Source organism: Zootoca vivipara, chromosome 8 (genome assembly GCF_963506605.1).
Source record: "Zootoca vivipara chromosome 8, rZooViv1.1, whole genome shotgun sequence".
NCBI classification, from domain to species: domain Eukaryota; kingdom Metazoa; phylum Chordata; class Lepidosauria; order Squamata; family Lacertidae; genus Zootoca; species Zootoca vivipara.
In genome coordinates this window covers 64,112,693-64,130,744 of record NC_083283.1, presented here as the reverse complement: position 1 = coordinate 64,130,744, position 18,052 = coordinate 64,112,693, and the positions used below count along the sequence as shown (strand labels likewise).

Here is an 18,052-nt window from a genome sequence, read left to right as displayed (position 1 = left end):
ATGTCTTCATTTAATCTTATTTCAAAGATGCTTCATTGTTTCCTATACTTTTTCTAAAGTAAACCCACAACTTAGGCAGGTGTTACATTCCACGGATCATGCCTAAAGCCCAAATGGCATATAGTAAAACCCATTGGATTCAGTGGCAGGAGGAATTGCCAATGTCATTTTTATCAGAGCCTTCCCCTAATGACAATTAATTGCTTAATTCCTGGTTGGGAATTTGTACTGAAGGACAATTGGCTTATTGCAAGTGTTGAATCTCCTGGACACTGTTACCTTCCTCACCTGATCCTTTCAATCCCCTTCCGCTTTTTCCCTATAACATCAATGATGGTTCTGAGCCTTGTAAGTGATTTGCCATCCAAGAACTTTATAGACTTCTGTTGGATTTTGGTAAGAAAGGGGGGGCTATGCTACCTAGGTTAATAATTGACTGCTATCACAGCAGCTTTGGTATGGAGGTGGCTACAGAATTTTGTTACTAAAATACGTATTCTCATTTGATATTTATTTCATTTCAGGAATTTTGTAAATACTTTCATTCAGTTTAAGAAGCCCATCATCGTAGCTGTAAATGGCCCGGCCATTGGACTCGGAGCATCTATATTACCTCTGTGTGATGTGGTTTGGGCTAATGAGAAGGCTTGGTTTCAGACTCCGTATACGACGTTTGGGCAAAGCCCTGATGGATGTTCATCCCTTACATTCCCAAGAATAATGGGCCTGGCATCTGTAAGTAATCTGTAAAAGAAGTATGTACTGTATTTAATAATATTTCTAGCTTTGGTGCTCCCATTTGCGTGTTGCATATCCAACATGACCTAAGCGTAACTTTAGTCTCACAATGACATGGCTTGCATGCAACAGTTAAGCTAACACTTAGTGCAAACCGAGAAAGAAGATTGTGGCTGTTTTGGTTCTCCTCTGCTTTGGTGCTGTGAGATTAGCCATGATTTGGCATAACATGGCACCTGAACCCAGGCTCACAGTTTGTCTCGCTCCAGACAAACTGCAATGTGTAGCCAAGTTTGCTCTTGGTTTACAGCTTGTGGTTTGGAGGAGCAAAACCGCAAGCTTGGGTTCACACACACAGTCATCCTGCAAGTCTCACTGCTGGAAGTCTAGAAGAGGGGCAAAGCGACCACAATCTTTTCTCCAGGAGCTCACATGCATATTTGCACTACACCATGGTTTAGCTTAGCATTATGTGAGAACTGAGCCACAGTTTATTTAAGGCAGAGCACTAAAAAGGAAAACTTTCACTGTCCTGCCTTATATATGCAATAAAAGTAAATTCCTTCTTAAGAAACAAAAACAAACATGCAGCATTTCAGCTGCTCCAGTGCTAGGGAACCATTTCCTACAGTTCTGATATGTAAAACCTGAGTGCTTTCAGTTTGTTTTAGAATTTTGGCAGCGACTAACAATCTTTCAGTGTGCAAATATCTCTGGCTCTTGATCATTCATTGTCTGTTTGCTAACAGTGGCTGCAGTCCAGCATGCATTTTAGTGTGCTTAAATAGCATTGGTCCCAGCAGGACTTAATTTTTTGTGCCTGTTCTCCAGATTACTCCAGAATACAGCTTGCAATTTTATAAAACTAAAGCGTCCAGTTCGGGTGAAAATAAGAGTGGTTTTATTGGTGTTACATTTCTGAATCGCTTTCTGTTTTACATATTTTAATGATGCGTAAGGTAATATTTATAGGGAAACGCATGCTCTTGACCAGGCATAGGCAACCTTGGCTCTCCAGATGTTTTGGAACTACAACTTCCATGATTCCTAGCTAACAGGGCCAGCAGTCAGGGATCATGGGAGTTGTAGTTCCAAAACATCTGGAGAGCCAAGGTTGCCTATGCCTGCTCTTGACAATACGCATGTCTTCACACATGCATTGTGTGAAGTGTGAGAGTGCATGCATTTCAGGCATGCATTGTGCAGTGTGAGCGTGATATTGCATTCACATCTGTAATTTTGTATCACAAGAAATGAACCTAATACTGAATTAACTATTTTAAGTCTGAGTAAACCAGATAACTTTCCTTAGTAAACAATAGCTTTATGTTGTTTTTCCCCATGTAAGTTTGAAAGTGGCCTAAAAATGGCAATTCCTTCCTTCCTTGTATTGTTTTTACTGGGATATGGTTCTTCTATTCCTGCCAAAGATATAATCCTCACTGAGTAATACTTAAATTGTAATTATAATTTCTTTGCTAAATGTTGGTATACTCTTAAATGTTAAGAAGAGAATCAGACATTCAGGAGAAAGGCAGTAACTCTTTCCTGCCTCTTTCCTGGTGTTGGCAAGTTGCTTTTAAAGGAATATAGTATGCCATCTGGTAAATAAAAGGCATATATATATATATATATATATATATATATATATATATATATATATATATATAATATTGCAAATTATTAAACACATATACAGTAACATACTTTTAAATAAACTTAAGAGTTTCAAAGACAAATCCAAATTTACATTAAAATTATCTGTGATACTGTTGACTGCAGATCATTCTTGTACAAATCATATTATAGGGAGGCATAATGGCCACTTTGAATGTCAGATTCCTGTCTGGGACTAGTGCTTGGTCCACATGCTCCTCCACCTGCTAGCTGCCATATTTCAATCCCTCTCTGTCTAAACCAGGCATCCCCAAACTTCGGCCCTCCAGATGTTTTGTACTGCAATTCCCATCTTCCCCGACCACTGGTCCTGTTAGCTAGGGGTCATGGGAGTTGTAGGCCAAAACATCTGGAGGGCCGCAGGTTGGGAATGCCTGGTCTAAACTATGGGTTTGTGTTATATCTGAAAAATCATTAGTGGCTAAATGTCAGTTTGCTAATCAGGAGCAAACCAGGATGACACTGTTTTTCAAGATTCTGGTTCGTAACGCCAGCATGCAAATGAAAAAGGTCCTATGGGGTGTTGTACACACCGTGGCCATAATATTAGGCTATTGCCAAATCCTATTCAATATTAGCCTATCACCAAATTTAATAGACATTCCTGTTAGCCAGGCATTAGGCAAACTCGGCCCTCCAGATGTTTTGGGACTACAACTCCCATCATCCCTAGCTAATAGGACCAGTGGTCAGGAATGATGGGGCTGTAGTCCCAAAACATCTGGAGGGCCGAGCATGCCTATGCCGATGCCTGCTGTTAGCATTGTGGAAATGTCCATTATGTCCCACTCCATCCATCCATCCATCCATCCATCCATCCATCCATCCATCCATCCATCCATTCAATCATTGTCTTCCACCTCTTCTTCTGGACAACTTTTTCAGACTCATGACACGCTTGTCTCCCCTTTTGGCAACATGTGACCCATAGAATCATAGAGTTGGAAAGGGACCATGAGGGTCATTTAGTCCAACCCCCTGCAATGCAGGAATTTTTGCCCACCGTGGGTCTTGAACCCACAATAAGAGTCTCATGCTGTACCGTTTTTATTTTACTATATAGATATATCACTCTCCCCCCCCTTAAGCTGATGGCTTATTTCTTTCTTTTTTAAGACAACTAACTGGTGATGTTGCTATCGACAACCAAGTTTGGGGTCCTGACCTACTAGTTGAAGGCCTGTGCCTTAGTTTATGGGTGTTCCTTTAACTCTTTGGCCTTCCCTTTAGCTGGAAGGACCATTGCAACTTTGAAAGGGAAGCATGGCCTGTAAAATCCTCTAAGGATAAAAAAGGTTTTTCTTTTTGAATTGTTAACAAAATTGAATAGGTGTCTAAGTTGTTGTGCTTTGTAATAAAACTGGTTCAGTGATCCCAGGCCTCCATTTCAAAATAGCCTTTCAATTGTAGTGTATTTAACCAGAAAAATCTTGTCCTATAGGTAACTATCAATAATGGCCTGGCAAATGAAATAGAATTAGGTAGGACCTGAGCACCATTAAACAAATAGCAGCCATTGCCAGTTAGAAGTAACTTACACCTTGTGCAAGCTTTTAAATCTTTCCACCTTTAAAGGTGCTTGAAGGGATATTATTTGCATGAAATGTTTCCTACATATTCCCAGGTACAGTACTTTCACTGTGTTCCTGCCCAGGAGAGACATTCAGTACTCTGTAATTTAGCAGAGCAGCCTGGAGGAATACCCACATCACATAATTCAGACTTAACTAGGTCAGACCCAAAGGCTCCATTTCTCTAAAGGAGTCCTTCCAGCAGAAGAGAACCTTTGGATCCAACCCACTGCAATTAATGTTAAATCTGGATATGTTCCTTAATAGTTCGTTTCTGCAAGTGATGCTGAGCTAGACAAATAGCAGAAAAGCTCTTTATGCTAAATTCTCTGTCCTGTTGATTAACAGCCTTGAAAGTAATGGGTTCTTTTGTTATGGCAAACAGTAATGGGAAGAGGGGATACCCCTGACATATGGCCATGTACAATAGAAAACTTTTAGAGTAGAAGCAATCGGGCCTCAGATTCAAATAAGTGATCCAGTTTCTATGTCATAAAAAGATGTCAAAGTAAATGTAATTAACAGGGGCTTCAGAAATGTAAAAAATTCTCATACTAATTAATCAAACGCTTTGTATATATTTAGCTGTGTTGATTTTCTTTGTCTGAAATATAATTTATGTATGTTAGCTTCTTTGTGAATAACTTAATTTGGTCAGGATGAATGTATACTTTCATTAAGGAGTATGTACAGCTGTTGTATCAGGATGGAAGTAAAAGAATAATAATTATTATTATTGTTATCATTTATTTATTTATACCCCACCCATCTGGCTGGGCCTCCCCAGCCACTCTGGGCGGCTTCCAACAGAAATATTAAAATACACTAATTTCTTAAAGATTAAAAGCTTCCCTAAACAGGGCTGCCTTCAGATGTCCTCTAAAAATCTGGTAGCTGTTTTTCTCTTTGACATCTGATGGGAGGGCGTTCCACAGGGCGGGCGCCACCACCGAGAAGGTCCTCTGCCTGGTTCCCTGTAACTTGGCTTCTCGCAGCGAGGGAACCGCCAGAAGGCCCTCGGTACTGGACCTCAGTGTCCGGTCAGAGTGATGGAGGTGGAGACGCTCCTTCAGGTATACTGGACCAAGGCCGTTTAGCGCTTTAAAGGTCAGCACCAACACTTTGAATTGTGCTCGGAAACGTACTGGGAGCCAATGCAAGTCTTTCAATGCAGGTGTTATGTGGTCTCGGCGGCTACTCCCAGTCACCAGTCTAGCTGCCGCATTCTGGATTAATTGTAGTTTCCGGGTCACCTTCAAAGGTAGCCCCACATAGAGCACATTGCAGTAGTCCAAGCGAGAGATAACTAGAGCATGCACCACTCTGGCAAGACAGTCCACAGGCATGTAGGGTTTCAGCCTGCGTACCAGATGGAGCTGATAAACAGCTGCCCTGCATACAGAATTGACCTGCGCCTCCATGGACAGCTATGAGTCCAAAATGACTCCCAGGCTGTGCACCTGGTCCTTCAGGGGCAGTGTTACTTCATTCAGGACCAGGGAGTCCCCCACACCTGCCCGCCTCCTGTCTCCCACAAACAGGATTCAACCTCAATCTGTTAGCCGCCATCTAACCTCCAACCACCTCCAGACACTCACACAGGACCTTCACCGCCTTCACATCCTGAAAATATAATACATGCAGCGTTCAGAATTTGCCAGGTGCATTTTGCACCTGGCCATCAGCCACTTGCGACCAAGTGAAGATGCCCAGGCGCCAGGATGGCACCTGATGTCTCCACCATCTGGAGGTGCATGCCTGGAGATCCTTGGATCCTGACGGTTTTCACAGTCAGAACGAATTTCAGGAACCAAAAGTCATATTAAAAATACGACTTTTGAGGTGTCTGACCCAAAAATGGTAACTTGGCATTCCGTTTTGGCGACCGTAACCCTGGTTTAGGAAGACATTTGGTGCCTAGCTTATATTAATCTGGAGTCTTGGTAGTTGTTCTCCCACCCACCCAAAGCTTTCATAAACCTTAACTTCCACTGTCATAGAGAGTTTAAACCGTTATTGATACTCCCCTTGTCTAGATATAGATTACAAAATTCTACAAGTTTTTGAATCACTTTAGCTAGATCACTTCCCCCTGAGCATTATATATCTATGAAATTTAATGAATTAGTGATAGATCATTTTAGTGATGAGATATTGGACATGAGGGAATACCTTCAAGATATTAATGTGGGATATATTTATTAGTCAGGCAGCCCTTGTTTAAAAGTCCTTGGAAATTGAATACAGGATCTTGAAAAACTTATTAAATTGGAGATAAGGTATAAGCAATGCCATAGATGCCTTGCAGTAGAATTAGTATTCAGGAAGAAACTTGCCTGCTCAGGCTCTAACAAGATGGAATAGACTCTGGATTATCTGATTCATTGTGAATGGGAAAGTGGAGCGAATTGTTTGTTGGAATATGGATATTGTCAAGTACAATATGGTCTCCATTTGTAGACAAATGGTCTCCATTTGTAGACAAATGGTCTCCATTTGTAGACATTACTTTATTGCTCATCCCAACATGCTTGTAATTTTACCCAGGAATGATCAGATTCGCCCAGTTGGTACCATTTCCACATTATTAGATAAAGAAGTCTTAGTATAAAAATAATAAAGCTTTGTGTATCATTTCTGGAGTAAATAAAAATATATTCAGTCTTTGCATAAATCAGTCAGTCATTTTATTTGTATGCCACCTTTCCAAAGTTTAAACCATGCTCAAGGCAGCTTACAACATATGGAAAATTATGTACAGTAACTCCAAACATAACAAAAGTAGTCCCAAACAGTAAACAAAAACATCAAAAAGTACACAACCAAATTGAACAATGTAAGAGCCGACATAAACACACATAAAATTAACAGCAACAACCCCCCACCCCACCCAAACAATACCCGAGCCAAGGATTCTGTTCAGCAGCCTCAGCTTTTGTAGCTGGAGTCAGTCAGGGCTCCACCCTCCCAGGCCAGGTAGGAAAAGTCTAGCAAGGCAAGGAACAAGTCTTCCAATACTCGGAGCCAAGATGCATGATTGTAAAGAGCGAAATAATCCATTGGCTGTGCATTGCTTCTCATTGATAGACCTACAATGCAGTCTTCACAGATATTTCAGACTTGCTTGAGCTAGGAATAGGCGATAATAAAAATGCTAATGTAGTCGTTTCTCCCCTCCCTAGGATAGACAGAAATAATGATTAAGCAGCACTGAAATATTTGTCATGGGATTTGACTTCCCAGGAAAGGCTAAACTACACATTACATGGCAGATCTGTGATCAGATTTCCCATTGTCAAAAAGGAACAGTATCATTTGTAATGGTAAATGACATTTTAAAGCTGACTTTTAATTGGTCTTGAATACCATTGTAAACACGTGGCTGATCCGTTCATTTTTGTTAAAGTAACGTTTACGTAAATTTAGTCTTCCTCTCTGCAAGCTCCTGCTGATAAAACTCTCATAGGTTTAGAAATGCATTTAATTACACCGGGTAAAATTGATGACATTCGAATAGAGCTTCTGTCTAATCAGTTGGCATCTTTAAAAGTTGACAGCTCAGTTTTAGCTCATATTTTCTCATGCACTGAAATGCTTATATCTGCATTCTGGCATGTTCAGATAACATAATAATAGGAAAACCTCTGATATCTAATCACAGCTTCTTGTTTGAAGCCTGGTGTTTTCATATACCCTTTCCCCCAGCTTTTTACATTTTTTTTCTTGCGATGTATAGGAATTGTCAAAGCTGCTGCTTCTCCTTTCTCTCTCAACAAATGAATTTCCAAACCAGCTGTAATCACATTTCCATAGATGCTCATGCAGAACATTATTTGGGCATGTAAAATACCTCCTTTGGGTAGTAATGGTCCTGTTAAGATTTGGATGTTAGTGACATCAGTGGAACTATTGCAGTTTAGCAAGCTTGTAAACTGAGCTGAATGGCATATGTAAATAGTAGCACTGATTTGATTTTGTGATAACGCTGGTGACATTTTGGGTGTCCTTTGTTGTGAGAGGTCCTTTGTGAGGCTATCTTGTTACAGTCACTGTATTAATTATTCAAAGTTCTTCAACCCTCCAAAGAGTAAAAAAAAAAATGCTGTGATTTCAGGAAGTTGCAAGAATGCTAGTTGAGTTTTGGACTCTTGGGTGAGGGTCTTCATCATGCTTGAGTTTATGAATGTGTACATGTATTTGGAATTTTGCACGACTTGTTTGTATGATTCACAGCTTTCCCTTTCAACTTGTATAACACACTTTAAAAAGAAAAATGCTTTACATTTCCTGGCGTGGGGATCTTTAACACATTAAATTAAATATTATATATAAAAAATCTTCTTTATGGTACCGTATATTTGATAGTGACTGTGTGGTTGGATATTAGAGAACATATTTTGGTGAAAGTATGGCTACAGATCAGAGGTTAGTGGGCTTGCTTGTGCAACCCTAGCACTGTTTCATCCCACAGCCATAAGAGAGGATTTTATATTCTTGAGCCTTAGATTGCCCGTTTGTAAACTTGGGGACACCTATTTGCATGTTTGTGAGTCATTTCATGATATGGCTCAAAGCCACTCCATTATTTAACCAAGTATTAGTCATGCTAAATATGTTCAGTCTGTCGGCTCTTTTCATGCATCATGTTTAGTTCACAAATTAATTCGAATTCAGTACCCATATTTCAGTTTTCACAATATCTGGAACTTTTATCACAGTTTAAATCCATTTAAGCCATTATTTTAAAGTCTGAAAAGCTAGTGTGTCCAAATTAAAATACATCTATAATATTTGCATGGTAACTTGTACTGTATAACAATTGGCATCCCCAGTATTTTGTATAAGAAGTAGCAGCTCAGTTGCATTGGAACTAGGGTTGCCACCCTTCCCTTAACAAATGGAACAGTACCATTTTGGCGGTACGGTTCTGGCCCCAAATTTGTCCCATTTTTGAAGTCATAAAAATAAAAATTGGCATTTGTGTGCTCACCAAACTTGCTTGTGTTGTGCGCAACCAAACTTGGCTTTCACTGAAAAAACAAACAATATGCCGCAATCTGATGCACAAAGAAGTTTGATACTCAAATGTATGCAAGTGGGTGTTTTGGCTGAAACTTAAAGTAGACTGTATGGAACGTAAATTTTAAAATGTGATGGCACCGGATCATTTAAACCAGAGTCTTGCTAGCTGAAACTGTTTCAAGTGGAATTTGTTCTCAATTTTGCCTGTACAAACTAGACTGCTTTCCAGATTAAACAAGAACAACAGAAATCAAATACTTCCAAAAGAGTGTCTGTTTTTAAAAACTTGGTTTCAAAGTTTGTGATCTGCCTATAATAATGCTTTGTCTCAGTCTAAAAAAAGAAGAGATGCTCTCATTGAATTGAGCGAGCTCTGGTTCAGGAACAAGTTAGGTATTCTTTTATTTGGATGATTTATACACTACTTGTCCCCATAGTCTCTTCTTATAAATGGATATGTCATAATGCAGTATGTGTTTGCCTTACTTTGGCACCAACAGTTTTACCTACGAGATCCATTGATGTGAGGGATTTGTGCATGCAATTCTCATTGGCATCCAATATGAAAATATACCAAATTTTCATAATTAAAAATACATAATGCTATCTAGATTCAAGCCAATTAAAAACGTGAAACTCATCTCATTTGCAGGATCTTTCAAGTATGTAATATATTAACAGGATAAAAAAGTTTTTTTAAGAGCATTATTTATTTATTAAGCAAATTTTTGGCATCCTCATTTAGCATCTGCTGCTTATGCAGAGTTTCTGTTTGTCACACCATGCCATTTCCTTTCATGCTTGTCTAGTGCTACAGGCTTTAATTGGCTAGTCGATCAACTAAGCCAATCTGAATCAGTGAAGGTTGTAATTAAGACCATACTTGCTTGTTTTGCTCATTTATTCAACAATGATAGAAATTGTATTTTAAAAAATACCTTTCTAAGAATGTTTGGATTTTTTCTTTCTTTCTTTCTTTAATGGTTGTTTCCCAATTCCTTCATTATCTGATGCAAAGATCTATATTGAGATTTTAGCAGAGTGCACATTTTAAAAGCTATTCAGTTGAAAGACCTAAATTGTATGCCATGCTTATATTCCAAACCTTGCACTGTGTTACTTCTAGACAGGGCCTTGCATGCTAGCACTAAATATTTATTAGTGGTAGATTTAGTCTTTGATTTTGTTTCATTCCATGGAAAAGGAAAAACAAAACAAGAAGAAATAGTCCAGGCCAGTAAATTGTTCCAACCTGTAGAGGTATTTCTAGAAACAGCAAAGGTTTGTATTCAAAATGTTTTGATAATCTCATCATATTTCATGTTACAAAAAACATTACTATTTTCCTCAGGCAAATGAAATGTTATTCAGTGGAAGGAAACTGACTGCACAAGAAGCATGTGCCAAGGGACTGGTGTCGCAAGTTTTTTGGCCAGGAACATTCACACAAGAAGTCATGGTTCGAATTAAGGAACTTGTCACATGTAATTCTGTTGTAAGTTTCTTTTACCTTATTTCACATAAGGCTGAATAAGTGATTGTAGCTATTATAGTGGCTAAGGAACACTTCACATAGTGAATTTTCTCAGTGTTTGAGCAGTGCTGAGCCCTCCCAAGCGATGAATACACCCCAAAACATGGGGAAGCCACAATGTAAATTGGGTTGTGTGAATGTGCAAGCAGAAGCAATTTCCGTAATTATGCCAGCATTTTCCCCAGTGGCCATGAATGCAATAGCAGCTGTTGTATCTGCATAAAGTCTTGTTCGTACTTAGGTTATATGAAATATATGCCCAACTACATCATGGGACAGCTTGTTGGAGGGGGAAGTGAGTGTGAACTGATCCCATGAACACTTACCTTTTCTAAGGTCCACCTGAAAGCTGTCCACACTTCTAATACAGCTTTTAAATAAGCCATTTGACATGTTGTGGGAATTTTTACATAAATCTGGAAAGTGAACCTCGGCAGCTTTATAAAGTTAGTCTTACGTTTTAGAGTAAGGATCACAGTTGTACTGAGTGAGCTAGCCAAAAATATCTTGTTCTAAACTGTAGATAGAAAGAGCTCCTTTTAACTGCTTTGATATTTGAACAGAGTGTCCATAGCGGTGTTTTGTTTCTGTTTATATTTGCTTGGTTAAGACAGACAAAAAATAACCAACCCTGCCATCACATCAAATAAATATTTAGGGTTAAATCTACAGGGTTCCACCCTGCGTAAGTCCTACTTACATAATAAAAAAACAGTATTCAATGCAACCCTCTTGGCTACGCTATGCATAGGTTGAGCTTCTTATTAATGAACCAGAGTCAGAGATGCAACAAACATTATTTGGTTTGTTACATAATCATTACTGAAAATTCATTACTGAAAATACTATTTTTCTGTCCTAATTCTTAAACTCACACACCTGGGTTCTAGCACAGTTAAGGCATTGGGGGAGCAATTGTACGCGCAAGAAGTCTGCATAGAGCAAGCTGGTGCAAGTTAAGCCAGCGTAGAGTTACACCAGATCCAAATCCTGTTCAGCAGTGAGGCAGCTGCTGCTGCTGTTCCGCAGAAGGAAGAAAAGCCAAGTTGCTAGGTCACATGCCCAAGCCTACGTCTTAACCCACTGGTTCTACTCCTTTTGAAGGGACTCACATTCAGCTCAGATGGCTGGGCCAGGATAAGCAAGCTATGCCGGCTTATCTTCAGCTGAGCTGGCGTAGGGGAACTTACCACCAGCTTTGAGGTGTTTCCCTTCATCGTATATCATGACTTCCTCATTTCTACACTCCATGTGGCAGACGCAGAGAGCAATGGCCTATTCTTTTTAATTTGGAGGAAGAATTACATCTTTCCAGTTACCAAATACTATGATTGTGCGTAATGTCCCTGATTGCGCGGTGAACTGTAAACACATTTAGTTGAGCCTGCTCACAGATCCTCCTGCTCAGTTTGGGAAAGCTGAGTTGGAGGAGGCCAGGCTGTCCTTGGATAAAGCTTAGGGACTCCTAAAGTCCCCCTCTGTCCATGTTAGTCAGCCATTTCCCAACATGCCATCCCACTCAAGGATGGCCGAGAAACAGAAAGCGGATCAAGTAAATGCAGAGAGGAGTTAACCCCCACTCAAAGATGGTGCATGCCTTGATTCCCTTCCCCCATGGAAATGAATGGTATAAGTATTGATATATTGAATGGTGGTCTCCATCAATATATACAGTGAAAACGTACAGCAGCCAATATAAACAGTACAAAAGTGATCATTAAAATTGTCATTTGTAACAGAATAGCTGCCATTGGGCTTCGCCCTTCCTCTCATATATTGCAAAGAGGGCAACCTTTGCACTATGCCCAACCACGGCATATTTCTTGTTTCATATAACCACATGCTTACTGTATCTTCTTCATTTTATGTAGGTACTTGAAGAATCCAAAGGTTTAGTTCGTAGTATTATGAAGGTGGACTTGGAACAGGCAAATGACAAAGAGTGTGAAGTTCTAAAGAAAATTTGGGGTTCTGCTCAAGGGATGGACTCAATGTTGAAATACTTGCAGAGAAAGATTGATGAATTTTGAAGAGATGCTCATTGACACTGGAATTGTATTTACTTTGGGACATCTGGGTTTCATGGATGCTCTAAATGAATTTAAAAGTCCCAACTCACAGAAAAGAGTGGGACTAAAGCTTGAGGAGAACATGGTTTTATTGTCAAGGTTTTTTAAAAAAAAATTAAAGAAGTTACTGTATGTTAAGCATTGAACAAATTTCTTTTCTCCATATATAGATTATAAATATATATATTATATTTCTTTATATACACGAACTAAAAAAAAAATTTATAATGGAGTGCACTACCAAACTTTTGTCTTCTACTTTATCATTGGCTAGTACTGTATCAGAAGAAAAAGGTGGATAAAATGAGGTGTTGCATTATTTTGTATGTGGCAGGAAGGTCCTGAAGCAATGAGATATTTTTTCACTAGAGTACAGAATTGAAACGGGTATTGGCCAGCCCTTACTTTCACTGCCCAAAAAGAGTTAGTTGAGAAGAGGCATTGCCTTGAATTCTGAGGAAGGTTCTAAATACCTCAAGTAATGATGCATTAAAAAAAATCAATTATTTTTTAAAAGAAATCCCTGTAATAAAATGGTCTATTTTCTCTGTCTCTTCCCCCCCCCCTCCTACAAAAAAATGAGTGTGCTCAGGATTTATGCTATAAAAAACACTCAGCCCTTCTTGTTTGGGGGAGCATGCCCAATTCCTACCCAGAGAGCATGAAGAAGCCAGTCTGTTGTTGAAAAAGAAGCTTCATTTGCAGTATTAGTGAATCACTGAAATACCATATATACTATGGATATCTTAAATTATAGCTTAGTCTTAGCAAGTTTTATTATTTTAACTACATAATTGCTTCTGTTGCTGGGTGAGAAAACAACTCTATATAAGGTTTGTTTTTGGTTTTTTGGTTCTTCGGTTTGCTGGTTTGTTCTTTTTGTTCTTCTGTTTGAATTACACCAAAAAAATGTATTTTATGTTCATTTTTAGCTTCATGTAGAATATATTTTATTTAATAAGTTAAAATTTCTTTTGGCACACTATTAAATATTCCCTTTTTTTACAACAAAAAACACCTTACCTTATATTAGATGTTTAATATCTTTTGTTTTTAATTTGAATTCCACACTATGGGCCTGATCCAGAGATCTTTACATGCAGCAGCAGGCTGCGTGCATTCTGCAGTGGATGAGGATCTCCACTGCCAGGCGAGAAGATCTGTCACCTGATTTCATGTCAGAATGCATTCTTGGAATTGGCTCCTCTGCCTTCAAGTTAGAAGAATCACCCGTCTGTTTGGCAGTGCATACTTGATACAAGAGTATAACACTGCAACACCCAGATGCTGGATGCAATTTTCTCTTCCCTGCCCCCGCCCCCCGCACAGTGCCCTTTTGTGCTCATGGGACTGCATCCAGAAAGGCACTATGCCCATGAAACCTGGTTTTCCATGTGCAGATTGCCATTATTGGATCAGCATGCATAAAATACGCAGTATTGATGCACAAGAGTGACCTTTGTAAACAATACCTATTTTGCATTCCTTTCAGGGGTGTGTGATGATTCCTGACTCCAGATATCTATACTTGGGTATCTGTTTGCAATCTTACTGAATGTATGAAGAATAGGGGCGGGTGGGTGGGGGGAAGGAATCAAACATTATTTTTGTACAGTTTGGAACTTTATACTTGGAGCCTGACCACCTCATCCTAGTGGAGAGTTGTACAGTGTGTAAATCTGCTTTTACCTTGGATTGGTACAGTATTTTTGCATCTGTGGGACCTACTTTTTTGTTGTTCTAGTAGTTAGAACTATATATAAACTGTACAATCTGTAAAGTTTTTATAGAATAAATATTCAGCTGTGAACTGGTTAAAATAAAACTAATATTTCTTAACACCTCTTAAAATTGCTGCAGTGTGTAGTTCTCTTTCTCCTCCATCTCCCTGCCTTCACTCCCCCAGGAAATACGGTACTTCATTCCAGCTTTACAAATCCTTTAAAAATTGCAGTTTTCCTGTAAACACTGCTAGTTATCCCGAGACTGTTCTACTTAATTTCCTCATTTGCAGACATAGCAAATTAAAACAGTTATAGAAAAGGTCAGGAGATTAACACTTCAATCTGGTATACCTCTTAGATGATTCAGTGTAGATATAACTGGATTAGCTCTTTCCAACGGTGTCAAGTGGGAAGTTCAGTCTCAGCTACAAACTTCACTTGCATTGACTCTTAGGCCTAAGGCAAAAATAAAAGTATAGAAAAACACACATGACGATATTCTCCCAAATGACTGTTATCTTCACATACCAGAAGCAATTACGGAACATTTTCTACCTTTTAGAATCTAGGTCAGTTTTTGGTTTTCCACCCAGCCATCTCATTGTACCATGTTTTTTTAATGAGTTTGAAGTTTCTATTCCCATTTATTGGGAAAAAAGGAAGGGGGTCTTTTTGATGGTGTGAACCAGTATGATAAACCTTCAGTGTTGTTGTGTTTTTAAACTTTATTTTACCCAACAGTGAGTTGTACAGACTTCCAGTTTGTCTCTAACCTCTGCTAGGCTAGTGTACCATTTAAAAAAATAAAAATCAGTTCCTCTTCTAAAAAGCATATTCTGTCATCTGGGGACCAACTTGAAAGCAGCCGTTTTCTTAAGTACCGTGTTTTCCCCTTTTTAAGCCGTAGTCATAATATAAGCCATGGCAGGATTTTTAAGATTTTTAAAATATAAGACATACCCCGAAAATAAGACATAGGTCTACCTGCAGATGCCCAGCAGCTGTGCGCCCTGAGCCAGTGGGACCCAGCAGCAGCAGTTAAATAAAATATGAAGTTAAGAAATATTGATATGTTTGTTTGTATTTTGTTTAAATGTTTTTTATGTACTGTACTTGTTCTGTAAAGCAGAGACAGGCACTGCCACCAGGCTTTCAAATATACTCAATGGAAAGGAAGCAGGGTGAACAGGTAGGAAAGGGAGATCAATTCTTCAATGCAAGAACAAAGTGGTGAGCTATAAATGAGCATTTGGGACTAGATGCTCTTCCCTTGTACCTGTTCTTATCTGAATAGCAGGCAGGGGCTCTTGTACCTTTGGCCAAATGATAGGGCCTGAGTGCCCTTTCCCCTTGCAGGCACAGGGCTACTGGCAGATTAATGCAATATGTCAATTGGTCAGATTATTTTGTAACTTTTTGTGTCATTCACCCACTCATGCAAAAGGGAACAACAAAAAACCACTATGTACTATATTTCCCCCCAATCTAAAGTGTAACACACACTGTATAGTACTGGTGTCATTTCTAGCTAACCGACCAAAGTGAGCAAGTTGGTTTATTTCTCACCTTGTAAATGTTTTGATTCCAATGGTCACTAGAGATTCTGGAATGAAGTCTGGCAGTTTTGTTTAGGGCACACTTCTAGGTTTCACATTTGAATGTCAGATTGATTCCCTTGCCCATTTTGAAAGGAGAAAGGAAAATGCAAATTAGTGAAATATGATCTCTCCCTTGAAGACTGACATAGCAGAATGTCTCAAATGCTCTTTCAGATCTTGCTGTACGATTTGATTTTATGCAGCATTACAGTTACAGCCCTGCAAAGATTGCACACATGCCTTAGACTGACCTAATAAAGAGCCCTTTGGCTTGAGCTAATAATTTACAATGCCTGTGGTTTTCAGGGAGTGATGTATGAGCTATATGCAAATGAGTATGTAGGGGTATGAGCTTTATAGACACTTGTGTCTAAGACCACATATGACATTCGGCAATAAAGCAAGTTAATTTGAACCAAACCTTAATCCTGAACATGCAACGTGGCTGCAAATCTGAATAAGGGCACTTTCACAATCAATGTTGCCCCAATATGGGGTTAATTCAAAGCCATTTGTGTCCTAGCTGTGAACTGGGTCACAACAATAAGCCATTTGATTCTTTATTTTTTACAAAGAAGCCAAGAGTGTGGTTTATATTTTACCCTTTGAAGAGGTGTGACTTCTTCTCTTAGGAGCCCTCCACAGGTAAATGCAAGTACTCTGCTCTAAAAGCTCTGGTACTCATAGCAATGGGGGTAGTTTCTATTCACTCGAGGGTCATGATACATTATACGGTGAAGGGAGATCCAACCAGCTTTAAAAACATCCAGACATAACGTAGCTTGCTATTTTCTATGGACACAACCCTCCAAATACTGATGTTGCACAACCTCCATTTAAATGAACAGAACCGCAGGAAAACTTGGAATTTTTTTTTTAAAAAAAACCCCACCAAGTGGAATTTATTAGATTTTACTTACTTACTCTTTGTTCCACCGATAAAGGAGTAGAGGGACTGAATGATGTTGAATAAAGGATTGATACATGGCTCCCCCCTCTAGCCTCACGCTGTTTTGAAGGGGAATGCTTCAGTTTTGTAATCTGCTGTGTCGGAAGATGTATGTGCTACAACCACCATTTTTTCCGCTGGGGGGGGGGGAAGATATAAGAGAAATCAAGGCTCTAGTTGATACCCCCACCCCACCCCAATCATCGTGGATCGCTAAAAGACAACTTGTCTTTGCACAACTAAAGTGATGACCAAGTACGGGTGAAGTGTTGCTACGGAAACAAAATACCTGGGGATCCATGTGGAAGGGTGCATGTCTTTCTTCCCTCCTGCCGTGGCTGGAGATGTAATCAATGTGTCTGTGTCTGAAAGAGAACAAGAGAGACTGCCATTCTTGAAACCAGGTCTGAAAGAGACAGCTATGGCACTAGAAACCTAGTGGGTGGGTGAACAGGACGTGTTGGAAAGTTAATGAGGTGAAAGTGCTCTCACGTTCAGGCTATGTATACATGCAAATAAAGCTTGTATCACAGAAACACCAACTGTGACCATGGGCATCTATGGGGGACGGGGGGGGGGGCAAGGGCTGCCTTTTGGTGTTTTAATTTGCAGGAAATGACCTCCATTCCAAGGAAGTGTAACAAGGAAACGATTCAATACTGCAGACTGGGCATCCAGTTGCCTCACATATGTACTCCCCAATTATGTATGTAATATGCTGCCGTGTGTTAACTTTGTGTGCTCTTCCAAATTGGCAGTTCTGATAATTTGCTCAGGATATAATGGGAGAGGTTTCCTGGACACAGAGCACTCATGGATCAGGGTGACTCAGTCTTCTTTTGTAGATACAGGGAGAAGAGTGAAATACATGGGTGAAGGGCACGTGAGGATATTTTAAAAATTTGTCTGCGCTACTAAGCACATTTTACTCGGAAGTAGCATTGGTTGCTATTACGTGTGTTTAAGAATACAGTGGTACCTCAGTTTACGAACTTAATCCGTTCCAGAAGGCCGTTCTTGAACCAAAACCGTTCTTAAACCGAGGCACGCTTTCCCTAACGAGGCCTCCCGCTGCCGGTGCCCTTCCACCGTTTGGATTCCGTTCTTAGACCGAGGTAAAGTTCTCAAACCAAGACACTATTTCTGGTTTTGCGTAGTTTGTAAACCAAA

At 39.5% G+C, this 18,052-nt stretch overlaps 2 protein-coding genes across 4 annotated transcripts in view; one reads left to right on the top strand and one right to left on the bottom strand.

Moving 5' to 3' along the window:
• The window catches only part of CDYL (chromodomain Y like), a 96,123-nt gene extending 81,941 nt beyond the window's left edge, over positions 1–14,182 (top strand). The window contains exons 5-7 of the mRNA XM_035126396.2: positions 525–735; positions 10,360–10,503; positions 12,414–14,182. Of these exons, the coding sequence (XP_034982287.1) occupies positions 525–735; positions 10,360–10,503; positions 12,414–12,572 (514 nt within the window). The 3' untranslated portion in view covers positions 12,573–14,182. The remainder of the gene's footprint in view (positions 1–524; positions 736–10,359; positions 10,504–12,413) is intronic.
• The window catches only part of RPP40 (ribonuclease P/MRP subunit p40), a 32,199-nt gene continuing 14,782 nt past the window's right edge, over positions 636–18,052 (bottom strand). The window contains exons 9-14 of one of the 3 annotated variants that reach the window (XR_004693266.2): positions 17,172–17,247; positions 16,854–17,019; positions 15,902–16,009; positions 14,687–14,791; positions 9,947–10,028; positions 636–744 (exon numbers count right to left, since the gene is read on the bottom strand). The gene's annotated coding sequence lies outside the window, so the exon portion shown is untranslated. The remainder of the gene's footprint in view (positions 745–9,946; positions 10,029–14,686; positions 14,792–15,901; positions 16,010–16,853; positions 17,020–17,171; positions 17,248–18,052) is intronic. The other 2 variants (XR_004693265.2, XR_009558058.1) reach the window with 2 other exon arrangements.